General features: G+C 39.3%; 1 protein-coding gene across 1 annotated transcript; it reads left to right on the top strand.

The window, feature by feature from the left end:
• Positions 1 to 5,073: 5,073 nt before the first annotated feature.
• MLANA (melan-A) lies at positions 5,074 to 11,442 on the top strand. Its single transcript, XM_071731213.1, has 5 exons — positions 5,074 to 5,166; positions 6,013 to 6,111; positions 8,955 to 9,051; positions 10,117 to 10,218; positions 11,137 to 11,442. Exons 2-5 carry the CDS (start codon positions 6,038 to 6,040, stop codon positions 11,200 to 11,202), a joined length of 339 nt encoding a protein of 112 aa, XP_071587314.1. The 5' UTR covers positions 5,074 to 5,166; positions 6,013 to 6,037; the 3' UTR covers positions 11,203 to 11,442.
• The last annotated feature ends 1,537 nt before the right edge of the window (positions 11,443 to 12,979 follow it).

The following is a 12,979-nucleotide window of genomic DNA, read 5'->3' as shown; positions in this document are numbered from 1 at the left end:
TACGTAAGTTGCAAAGAATTAAGTGGAGCAAGAATGAAAAAGGGTAAAATAGAGTGTAAACTAAAAAAGAGGAGAAAAAAAAGGAAAAAAAAAAAATGAAAGAGCAATGGTTTGTCCAGTATAGAAGATGGTTTTTACAGAGCCTTCAAATCCATACTAGGCTGAGTAAGAGAAGATACAATTAATTCCCTTCCTTGTTAAGGTAATCAATAATTGATATAATTTGCGGCAAGGCAGAATTATGTAAAAATTGTGTTGCCTGGTAAGCACAGAAACAGACTACTAGGAGAATATGAAACACAGAGATATCAGAGAGTAGGTAAGACATTAAGAGAGAATCTAAATATATTCAGTTGTGCTTCAGGACAGTGAGATGGACTAAATGACTTCCTGAGGCCCTTTTTCTTTTCAGATATCCTGAGGCTTTTTTAGCAAATATTCAATTTGTGAGAATAAAAAGAGTCTGTACCCAAACAACTTTTTTCTTTTTTTATCATTTTATTTTATCAGAGAGAAGAGAGAACATAAAAGAAGGGAGGAAGAGCTGTATCACAAAACCAAACAACAAATGGAAAAAACATAGCACTTCAAAGCTTCCACACGATTACAAAGGTCAGGTCTGCCCTAGTTATGACCTTCAGAAATTTCCACCATGGAAACACCTTACTTGTGATGCCAAGTTTAACACAAATCACTTTTTAAGAAAATAATTCTCATTTCTTGTCTCACAATAATAATAATTACTTTAACTTAATTAATAATTAATTTAACTTAACTTACAGGAAATTAGCTAAGCCAATAATAAGTGAGGGCCTGATTGCAGAACATGTATTGGAAGGGATAAAACTGCATGGGCAAACTTTTGTAAGCAAGTTCTTGAAATTTCTGACAAAACATTTTTTCAATTATGTTAATTTTTTTAAAGTAGATTTTTCTAGAGAGTGTTGTTTTTCAGTCTCCAGCAGTGTTCCAGTATTTAAAATAGCATTTCATTTTATAAAATTAAGGGAAGGGGAATTGTTGTAGTGGGGAAGAGATGTTTAAGCAGTTTCCACCCCTTCTGCATTTTATTTGCAAGCCCTATCACCAGTTTCTGTATTCTGCTATGACCCAACACAGGCAGTACAGAGGCGAGTGGCATCCTGGGCTGTATGTTCAGAGGCACAGACAGCAGACCAAGCAAGGAGATCATTCACCTCTGCTCCACTGCTGTGGATTCATTTGGGGGCACCAACAGTAAAAGCAGTCCTAAAATGAATATATGCAAACACTCAGTAGTTTTTCTGTGCTATTAAGCAGATACGTAATCACCAGCTGGCAGTGTCCAGGTGACTCAGACTATTCAGTGCATTCAGGAAAAAAAAAAAAAAAACGAAACCAAAAAAAACCAAACTACTTTTCATTTCTCCTTTTACAGAGTCACATCGTTCTGTTCAGGCTGGTAGGGACCTGGTCAGAACTCCAGCCTCTGCCCAGAGCAGAGCCAGGTCTGTGCTAAGACTGGCCTTCACGGGGTCAGAACATGAGAATGCCAAGGATGGAGGTGGCACAACCCCAGCTCCACTGCTGGGTTGCCCTTATGGCTCCATCTGAGCCTGTCATATTTCAGATTGTGCTCCTGCCACACTCCTGCTGCTGTGAAGAGCTCAGGTGCATCCCCTCCATCCCTCTCACTGGGTCCTCCCTCAGGAAAAGTGTGTCCAGCAGATCGTGGGAGGTTCTCCCAAGATCTACTCTACCGTGCCCTGGTGAAACCACACCTGAGATACTGGATCCAGTTTGGGGCTTCCCAGTTCAAGAGACAGGGATCTCCTGGAGAGAGCCCAATGGAGAGGTATGAGGATGATTAAGGGACATCTCTCCTATGAAGAATGACTGAGAGAACTGTGGCTGCTAAGCCTCAAGAAGGCTGATAGGGGATCTTATTAATGTCTATAAATATCTGAGGGGTGGGTGTCAAGAGAAAGGGGACCAGTAATTGGACAAGGAGAAACAGTTTTAAGCCAGAACATAGGAAATTCCACCTAAATATGAGGAGAAGCTTCTTCACTGTGACAGTGACAGAACGCTGGAACAGGCTGCCCAGAGAAGCTGTTGAGTCTCCTGCTCTGGAGACTTCCAAAACCCATCTGGATACGTTCCTTTGTGGCCTGCCCTAGGTTTGGCAGGGGGGTTGGACTAGATGATCTGTAGAGGTCCCTTCCAACCCCTAACATTCTATGATTCTATGATTTTCATTTCATACCTATCCTCAAGATTTATCACAGTATCCTAGAATTGCCACAGGCTGCTGGCTATCAAAAAAAGGCTGGGTTGCTCTGGGCTTTCTCCTAAGCATTCGTCCTGTTGCTCTGGGCTTTCTCCTAAGCATTCGTCCTCTTCCAGCTCTTCTCCTCCTCAAATGTTAATTTAAAAAAAGTGACACCTGTGACATCCATATGTGAACTCCAGCAATTTTACACTGACATAACAGCACCACTCGGGGAAGTGATTTTGTAAAAAAACTGAGATCAGAACCAGTACATTGTATTTCACCTCATCTATCCAGTTCCTCAATAGCAGCTTTATGCATTTACATACCAAATGGAACCTCAGATTTATGACAAATCTGGACTTTTCTCTTTCCCTTCCCTGTTAACAAGAGATTCATTCAGAAAGCAAAATATTCAATCAGTTGACATTTTGTGCCTCACATTGCTTGAAGCAAGGAAGGGGCAGAGGATGGCTTTGGTATCACATGGATATTCTGCCTCTGTTTTGATTCTGACAAGAACAAAAAGTACTCTTTAGTTAGCACCCTCTCCCAAAGCAAAGATTTTCTGCAGGAAAACACATGATTTGATGACAAGCTCTATGACATTTTTGGAGATATGGCACAAGGGCTGGCATGTTGCTTGGGGACTTGATAGACTGTGATAGCATACACTCACTGTTGTACCCACATGGGTATCTACAGGGTTTCCCTGAATCTCCACCAACTTTGAAACTCCCGTTGAGTTACTCTGAGATAATACAAGAGAAACACTGAACCATTTCACCAGAAGACCAAGTTTATGCTTCCCACTTCTGCTCATTCTTCTTCCATATTGCAGACAGCTCTGAGGAGAAGGACTTGGGGGTGGTGGTGGACCAGAAGCTTAACAAGAGCCATCAGTGTGTGCTTGCAGCTCCAAAAGCCAATCCTGGTCCTGGGCTGCATCAAAAGAAGGTTGTCCAGCTGGTTGAGAGAGGTGATTCTCCCCCTCTGCTCTGCCCTTGTGAGACCCCACCTGGAGCACTGTGTCCAGTTCTGGAGTCCCCAGCCTAAGAAGGACATTTTGCTCCTGGAATATGCTCAGAAGAGAGTCACTGAAATGATCAGAGGGCTGGAGACAGGCTGAAGAAGTTGGGGTTGTTCAGCCTGGAGAAGAGGAGGCTCTGGGGTGACTTTATAGCATTTTTCCAATACCTGAAGGGGGCCTACATGGAAGCTGGGGTAGGGCTTTTCACACAGGAGTGTAGTGAGAGGACAAGGGGAAATGCTTTCAAACTTGAAGAGGGGAGGTTTAGGTTAGACATTGGGAAGAAATTATTTTGTGTGAGGGTGGTGAGACATCGGCACAGGTTGCCCAGGGAAGCTGTGGCTGCCCCCTCCCTGGCAGTGTTCAGGGCCAGGTTGGATGGGGCCTTGAGCAACCTGGTCTAGTGAAAGGTGTCCCTGTCCATGAAGGGAAGTTGAAACTGGATGATCTCTAAGGTCCTCTCCAACCTTTGGCATTCTATGATTCCTCCCTTTATTATTCCCCCTGCAAAAAATGTGTTGTTTCAAGCTTTAATGGGTCTAGCAAAAACAATTAGATCCTTCTAGTGTTAATCGTAGAATGGCTGAGGTTGGAAGAGACCTCTGGGTGTTATCTGATCTAAACCCCTGTTCTATCAGGACCACCTGAACCTTGTTGCCCAGGTCTATGGCCAGGTGGCCTTTGAATATCTCCAAGGATGGAGACTCCATAACCCCTCTGGCAACCTGTGCTGAGTCACCCTCACAGGAAAAAGTGTTTTCTGATGTGCAGATGGAGCCTCCTGTGTTTTAGATCAGGCCCGTGGCCTTTGGTCGTATCACCGGGCACCACCATGTGCAAATACTCAAAGAAAGATCAGATTTTACCATAATTAGGCAAAACATAAAAGCAGAAAAATGGTCTGGCTCTTCCCAGCCCTGCACTAAGAATACTGATATTAAGACTTTTAATTCAGTTTCCTAAGGAAATGGATGCTGAAGTCTCACACGATCTGTTCTTCACTTGCAAGTCCTGAGGCTGTCAGCCATTTTCAGCTGCATTTAGAACCAGGTTCACAGCTTGAAAAATAAGTGGAAACTTCAAAGTTTTGAATCTTTCAAACAAAATAAAGTAAATCTGTGGCAGGATAGAAAGACCCAAATTAATGATTCACTGGGACAAATGACAAGCAGAACACAGTTCTTATATCTTCCTTAGTTTTTTGAGCAGTAACTAACACTGCTGACCTGTCATGGTACCCAGACTGCCTGGTGTTGTAAGTGGAATTACTGCAGCATGAGCACAGCAATTCACAGTCGATAGGAAACCAGGCTTTGTTAGTACTGTAGCCCATGGGACAGACTCTCTTTTTGTGGCAGCATTTGCTTTGCAGTACAGAATTAAACTTTCCTTGCCCTAATTTTATGACACTTCTAAGTGCCCATCAGTTTTGCTCCAGCTACAGTAGTTTGTGGAGTGTTACAATGCTGCAGAAGTGTACACAAAGCTAAACACAACAAAACCTCTTTTTACACCATCATGTCACAAAATAATCAGCTCTAAATTGAAACATGTTTGAATTCAGAAGCAGACTGCCCACTCTAGGTTTTTGTACTGATTAGGCAGGTAAAATGCTGTCAAGATATTTCTTGGAGGATATGTAATAACAAAATAACAGAATTTTGAGCTTCTTATGAGGAGGGAAGGATGAAGACTGCAAGAAGAAAAGGAAAAGTTGCCCCCTTGCTTCTTTCATACTAATTAATGCATTCAGAAGCTGTACTGAAAGGAATTTAAACTCGTGATAGTCATAAGAGAACAGATCAAAGAAAAAAACAGACCAAGTCAAGTAAAAGAGAGCTGTACATGCCTTCCAGTAAGCACACAGAATACAGGTCTGAAGGAGGTAAGATTTGTATTTTCTATTCTACCTAAAATTTTCTGTGTTTCTTCAAAATTATACTTTAGAATAGGCTTGACTGCCCCTAAGTGAATTCTGAAAATGCTTTGTTTTCTTTGCTAGCATTCTCTCCAGTAAAGTCATAGGGTTTTATACTTTACCTCTGTAAGGTATGTGGATTAGCTGGATACTGTGAAGTAGGAGATGCTGTTGTGCTGTTTAAATGAGAGAAACATGATTGCTTGTGGATTTTTTCTTCACTATATTTGATGAAATAGAATTTTAACCATTCAAACTGCTCGTTGCTAGATGCTTATTCCCTTAAAACTGGAAATTATAATATAAATTCCCAGCACAGTATAGATTGTCAGCTGGCAAAAATTTATTTAATGACCTGAAAATCAAAAGATCTTTGAGAATTTATGCTGATTGGAAACCAGGGCCTTGAGCATTTACTGGTAATAACAGAAATAAAGCACCCAACCAGTTCTAAGGACAATATTAGCTTTTCTTCTGTAAATTCTTCTTGTCCAGGCAAATTGCCTTTCTTTATTTATTCCTTAAAGATTTTACTTCAGCAGTCTGCCATCTCTTACTTGCTAAAGAGAACATGTCGATTTTTTCTCTGTTGCCATCCAGTGCAAATATCTTAATGTCAGTGGAGCTGTTAAAATGTAGACTATTGTTACAGTTTTGAATTTTGCCTTAAGCTGGGATGGTTGCATGTATATATGGATCTACTTGATTTTTGCCTCCCTAAAATGCTCCTGTTAGAACAAAAAATTGATAGCTTCATGCTTTAAAGCTAACAAATCACTTATTGCACCGAGGCACTGTATTTCTATCTTGTAGGTTTGAACAGGAGCGAGCTCACAAAATGCCCAGAAGAAACCACCATCCAGACAGCAACTTTTTCAGAGTGAAAGGACACAGCTATCTTGCAGCAGAAGAGTAAGCATAAAGTAAAACCTATGTATCATCAATGGAGCAGGGTCAAGCAGTGTACCCGAGGGGTCAATACTCAGTCTGGTCTTGTTCAACATGTTCATCAGCCACCTGGATGAGGGGACAGAGTGTGTCTTCAGCAGGTTCACTGAGGATACAAAGCTGGGAGGGGTGGCTGACACTCTGGAGGGCTGTGCTGCCATCCAGCATGACCTGGACAGGATGGAGGGCTGAGCAGAGAAAAAACTGATGAGGTTTAATAAGAACAAATGTAGGGTCCTGCAGCTGGGTAGCAAGCACCCTAAGCACCAATATAGATTAGGGACCTGTTGGAAAGCTGTTCAGAGAAGGATTTGTGGGTCCTGATAGACTGTAAGTTATCCATGAGCCAGCAGTGTGCCCTTGCTGCCAGGAAGGCCAATGGAATCCCAGGCTGCATAAAGAAAAGTGTGACCAAAAGGTCAAGGGAGGTCATTCTTCCCCTTTACTCTGCCCTGGTGAGTCCACAGCTGGAATACTGCATCCAGAACTGTGCTCCCCAGTTCAAGAGACAGGGAAGTATTGGAGAGAGTCCAGCAGAGGGCAACAAAGATGATTGAGGGATTGGAGCATCTCTCTTATGAGGAAAGGCTGAGAGAGCTGAGACTCTTCAGCCTGGAGAAGGCTGAGGGGAGATCTTGTTAATGTCTATGAGTATCTAAAGGGTGGGTGCAAGGAAGATGGAGCCAGACTCTTCTCAGTAATTCCCAGTGACAGGATGAGAGGCAACACAGGAAGGTCTGTTTAAAACTAAGAAAAAACTTTTTTACTATGAGGGTGACAAGGCACTGGAACAAGATGACCAGGGAGGTTGTGGAGCCCCCTTCTCTGGAGATACTCAAAACCCACCTGGAGGCAGTCCTGGGTAATGTCTCTCTAGTGGGAGAGTTGGACTAGATGACCTCTTGAGGTCCCTTCCAGCTCTGATAATACTGTGACTCTGTGATTCATATTAGGTGGCAAAAAAAAAAAAAAAAAAAAAAAAAAAAAAAAAAATTACATTTAAACAAATGTACAAAATAGTCATCCCTGCATATGGGTGGAGTGCATTTTAGCTCTCCTATAACTGTCTCTAACATTTGTCATTGTAGAATCATAGAAAGTCCTCAGCCCTTAAGAACAGTTCGAGAATATAGAGTTTGGTCATATGATCACAAGTCATTAATCTTTAAAATAAAATTACCAGGTTTATTTAGAATTTTCTTTTGAGACTGTTTCAAGGGGATCTTTACATTAGGCTTTATTTCCAGATTCACCTACGTCTCTTCAGAACCTCCAAAGGATATTGTCTCGCTCTAAAGAACAACCTAAGTGAAAACACCAGAGAAATGTTAAAATACCATCAAGAAGCAGATAAGAGACATCAATGCCAGAGAAATGTGACTCTCAGTAAATTTTTTGAGTAACTGGGCAAAACTCCACTTAAGAGAAGTAATTTAAGCTAATATTTTGTTACTTAGCCAAGAGCTAGGGTTGTTCAGCCTTGAGAAAAGAAAGCTCCAGGGAGACGTTATTGAACAGGCTGAACATGTTGCCCAGAGCAGTGATAGATGCCCCATCCCTGGAGACATTCAAGTCCAGGTTGGACAGAGCTCTGAGGAAACTAATTTAGTTGAAGCTGTCCCTGCTCACTGCAGGAGGGTTGGACTAGATGACCTCTAAAGACCCCTTCCGACCCAAATCATTCTATAACTCCATGGTTCTATGCTGGGTCTTGGATTTCTAGAGAAACTATCCCACTGGTGATAGCTTACTAGTTTAGACAAATACTTCCAAAGTGCTTGGGCTATCTGTATGTGGAATATGCTTCTAGCACTGGCTTACTGTCCCCCAAACTTGGTGACTTGCCCCCACACACACATATTGCAAGAAAATTTTCCCACCATGTTTATTCCAGGGCAAAGAGAATAAAAAAAAGGGGGAAGGCTCTCTCATAGTCTTCCCAAAGCCATTCAGTTCTTCAAAAGAGAAAGCTGGCTAGAAATGTCTCAGCACTTGAAACCAAGCACCTCTATCTCACCTCTAACTCCTCAAGTTCCAGTGACTGCAATTGTAAGCAGCTTCTCCAGTTACGCAAGGGAGATGACTCTCTGCTTCCAGTAGCAGGACCATTCCAGACCTAAGCACAGATTCCTCGTAGCACAACTGCAACTTTACCTGGAATTGCAAGAAATTTACACACACTTTCCATACCAGCCTCTGAATAGGTAGAGGAGTTAGATGGCAAACATGCAGTAGGTACAGGCTAAGGGATGGGTAGACCTATGGAGTGCATGAAAAGCAGAAAGTAGTCTCAAAATGTAAAGGTAGCAGTTGCTCAGAGAAGTAGCTTCTCTACTTTACTGGGGACAGTAAAAAACAGTGGAGCAGTCTCATAACTTTGAAGATCTGCTGCAACACAGCTGCACCAGGAAAAAGTGTTAGATAAACACTTGATAAACACTTCGTAGACAAACTAAAAAAAATAACTGTTTCTGCACGTGTGGCACTTTATTTCACATTTTTTTCCTATATCACAATATTGTTTGCTGGATTTACAGGTGGGGCTTTCTTTAGAAGCAGTCAATGGTAGATTATTACCTTTGAAGCAATATATTCCTAATTTTCAAAATGCTTAAGAACTTGGCAGATAACTTAATCTTCAGAGAGTGGCTGAAGTTAGAGATACTTTGTGTATTTTCTGAGGTGAATTCTGCTCCATGCCTGCCTCTGATAAATGATAGGATACAAACTTTCACCCTAATCATTCTTGCTCCCAGAAGAATGTATCTAGGTCTGGTGTTGATTATTTTGTTTTGGTATCCCAACAGAGCTCTGGGCATTGGACTCTTTATTTTGGTGCTGGCAATTTTACTTATCTTTGGCTGCTGGTATTACAAAAGACGTGGTGGCTATAAAAGTCTGCGGGTAAGGATGGCAGCTGTTTCTATACTATATTATTATTTTGATGATGTATTATCATTATTTTCATTCCATTAATGCATAGAACATCGAACCTGTAATAGGACATCATTATCTCAGGCAATATACACAGTGACATATACACAAATGAAACCACACAGTATGAAATATACATTGCCCTGGAGAACTTGCAAGTCAGACAAAAGAGTAAGAGGCAGCAGAAGCAAAGGGAGATGAAGCCAGTTGCCCAACCTTGCACAATACATCAGTATAAAAACCTGATCTCTAGGAAGCATTATCTTCAGTATTTACAGAAAACCAAGATGGGTTCGGTGTATTTAAATTTAAATAAAAATAATATATTCAATACTCATGAGACTTATCCCTAAATATGGACAAGATATGGTTAGAGTAAGCCTGGGAAGCAGAGAAGAAAAATAACTTTTACAAGTGACTATGCAAATATTATGTTCATGTACGGATGCTGCATAATTTATGTGTACGGAAGCTGACTTGCAGTTTTAGGATTCACTAAAAAAGAAGGGCAGGTTTGAAGTTCATTTTCTGAGCACTACTTCTAAAAATACTCTGTGTCCTTTTAAAAATATTACAAAAAAGAGTGCAATCTTTCTCATAACATCTGTTTTTAGAGGTCTCAAAGCTTTATCTTCGAATTTCTGCTCTCTCTCTAATGAGAGTTCTGCTACCTTTCCAGTGGTCTATCTAATACATGTATCAATTGGCAGATTACATATAAAGTGAACTTTCATAGTGAGATGTTGCCTAAGTGAAGGCAATACTTAAAAAAAACAACTCCAAAAAGCAAATTAAAATCACTATTTTTTTCTTAATTCCTTCTCATTGCAGATTGATGCTTTTTGGTCTTGAAAATCAAATTTTTGTTAGGCTAGAGAAGAAATGGTACAGACTGTACATAAAATAAAACGGCCCTAATCCCACATCTAACACATATGGTAAATGTGCTGTCAAATATTCAATAGGTACACAATCTGCTTCAACTTTGCATTCTCTTTTTCCTTTAATCTTCCCCATATTTATGATCTGTCACAGAGCAAAAGCTCTACTATGGACACAGTCCGGACAGTGGCAGATGATGGAACACTACTGGATTACAAAGCACCTCTCCAGGAGTACAACAACTTTAATTCTGAGGTAAGTTGCAACTCAAGGGTTCACTTAAAACACAGCAAGACATGGTGAGAAAATCTTGGTAAACAGTCACTTTTGTTGATGATTTCTTTATCAGGGTATGGTCTCTAGATTGGGTCTTCAATGCCTCTACATTAACTTAAAAATTAATATTGTGTATATTTTTTACTGTGAAAATAAGATTTTTTAAATCTGCTGTTATTATTCTTTGTTTAAAAATTTATCTTCTTCCACCTACTTTTATTCTTATGTTACATGATCATTATGTGATCTATTAGGATACTGTAATACCTGAAAACTGAGATACACTGAATAAACAAACATCTTCCCAATGGAGGATTAGGGACTTAGACTAACAAATGGACTGTCTCTGCTTTACTATAGTCTTGTCAGGAAATGTAAAACCTTACATTTTTAGCTCATCTAATCATTTTGAAAAGATAAATATTGAAACCTATATTTTTTAACAACTTAATTGATAAACATACATGACAAGTTATGTGTGTGTTTAAATAATTTTTGAATAGGGCAAAGGCTAATCTACAATCAATTTTAAAGAAGCTGCCCAAATTGTTAACACTGGAAATAAGAAATGTACCTGCATCAAGGCTCTTAAAGAAAAGTTTCAGTATTAGTTTGAATTCTTAATAGAATATTTTTTTTCCTTTTAAAAAAGTTTCCTGTCCTTATAACACTGAAAATTCAGACAAATGATGCAAGCAAAATTAACTTAATCTGTTGTTAAATAAAAGAACGTAATAGCAAAAACTAAACTCAAAAAATTAAAGACATAATTAATGACCTCAGCTATTTTGAGCTGCAGTACCATGACTGGAGGTAGATAGTTCACTGCATCTTTAATGTACTTTTCTTGTACCTCTATTGTTTTTTCAGACTTTCACACTCATTTTCTTACTATAGGTACCTGATGCTCCACCAGCTTATGACAAAATTGCTGAACAGTCACCACCACCTTATACACCATGATAAAAAGAAATTTTAAACTCTAAACATACTGACATACTGATTCAACTTCTTTATGCTCCTTCTTAATTTCCTGTACACGCTTAACTTTCCTAAAGCTAAAATCACTAAAAAAAAAAAAAAAAAAAAAAAAAAAAAAAAAAAAAAGGTGCTTTCACTAGCAGTTGAAAAGTATTCCTGCTTAGCTTACAGAACTAGTTCTTGAAATGCCTCAATAAATCTGAATGCATTTCTTCAATTTAAGTTTTTTGTTTCCTGTGGTCAGACTAATGCACTACACTCAAGTCTGGGCATCTTGCATCCTTAACAGATCTACCAAGAGTAAGTACATACCACTGAGTACCAACCAGACTAGAAAAGTGTTAGCACCTTTGTTTTCTTCTTCCCCACTTACTCACCTTTTATTGAAAAGGCAAATAAATAAATAAATAAATAATCCCCTAGAATGTAGTGTAAAAGAATCTGTCATAAAATGGACAAAGCCATTTTACTACATGTCCTGGTAACAAAGACTACCAATTGTACGTCCTAGCAGTTCTAAAATTAACCTGCAAAAAGTGGCTACATTTCACAACAGGCTTTTACCTCCCCTCACTTATTTATGTACCTGTAATGAAATCATTCCTCATAAAAACCGATCCAGGCAACCTACGAATTTCTGCTTGGAGTCCATATTATTTCATGGGTGCCAGTCAATGGGTGCAGTGTCAATCACCTTTAGTTTACTTCCAGCAGCCTTCTGAGGAAGTAAAAGATCTTGTTAGATCAGAGCTGCTTTACGAGTCATCTGTTCTAACATGATGAAAGAACATGAGAAAGTGTGTGGAGCCCACACTCCCTGAAGAATAAATACAGAAGACAGCAGGCTCCAAGATGTTAATTATTCCAGGCTGCCAGAACATTAGCAGTAACAGAAACAAAGAATTGTGATGCACATAAATTAGGCTACATCCATTTGGAAGTTACTTGTTTACTGAGTCTTTTTGTTGGTGTCTACTTGCCAGATTATTATTTAAGATTATACATAGATCAACAAATTTATCCACATGGCCTGATATCTCACAGCAGGGGGCAGCTAAACCCATACAACATTCACTAAAATGAAAAGTAGTTACTGAAGAAAAATGTTCACAGAAAACAATTTTTAACTGCTGTTAGTAAAGAACCCAGTTCTTCGTCATTAAATATGGCAACATAAACACCTTAAAACAAAAAGAGGTTTAAATACAAGGCAGATTTACTTCCCTAATGCAAGATCCATATATGCTAATAAATAATAAAACATAGGTTTTTAGAATGTTTCTTGTATAATAAAAATGTCTACATAGTTTAGTAAAATTAGATCCTTGATGGAAGAAGGTAATACGAATCTGTGATTGCCGTGAAAGGTTATAATTGGTGTATCTCTTTCTATAAATTTAGGTGATTAGCTGAAAAGCTGTCTAATATGTGTAATTTCCAAGGTACTTTTTTAAGGAAAAAGTTCTGTGGACATGTTTTGTAACAGGAAGAATAATAGATAGCAAAATATATAAAATGCCAGCTTATAGCTAGTAAGTGACAGAGAAGCTGTACGCAATGGCTGACTAAATGTTTTGCAGAACTGGCCAGCTAAAGCTTGAGGCTAATGATTTTCAGCAATTCTGTACAGTGTAATTCTCTACCCTGGGGCAATGTCCTTTCAAAAGACTGTGTGTTGCTGCAGCTGAATGGAACTGACATACACTTTCATGGCTGAGAAAGAAAGTAATTTCTGTAAGGATTAATCACTATAGAGAAG

The sequence above is a fragment of the Heliangelus exortis genome, chromosome Z (genome assembly GCF_036169615.1).
Source record: "Heliangelus exortis chromosome Z, bHelExo1.hap1, whole genome shotgun sequence".
NCBI classification, from domain to species: Eukaryota; Metazoa; Chordata; class Aves; order Apodiformes; family Trochilidae; genus Heliangelus; species Heliangelus exortis.
Note: the sequence above shows the minus strand (reverse complement) of the source record. Positions and strands in the feature narration are given on the sequence as shown.

What these genes read in the sequence shown, in the direction of transcription:
- MLANA (XM_071731213.1), top strand. Translation starts at nt 6,038, where the DNA reads ATGCCCAGAAGAAACCACCATCCAGACAGCAACTTTTTCAGAGTGAAA. An exon ending in AGCTATCTTGCAGCAGAAGA is followed by an intron (nt 6,112 to 8,954) that starts GTAAGCATAAAG and finishes GTATCCCAACAG; the next exon opens with AGCTCTGGGCATTGGACTCT. An exon ending in ACAACAACTTTAATTCTGAG is followed by an intron (nt 10,219 to 11,136) that starts GTAAGTTGCAAC and finishes TTCTTACTATAG; the next exon opens with GTACCTGATGCTCCACCAGC.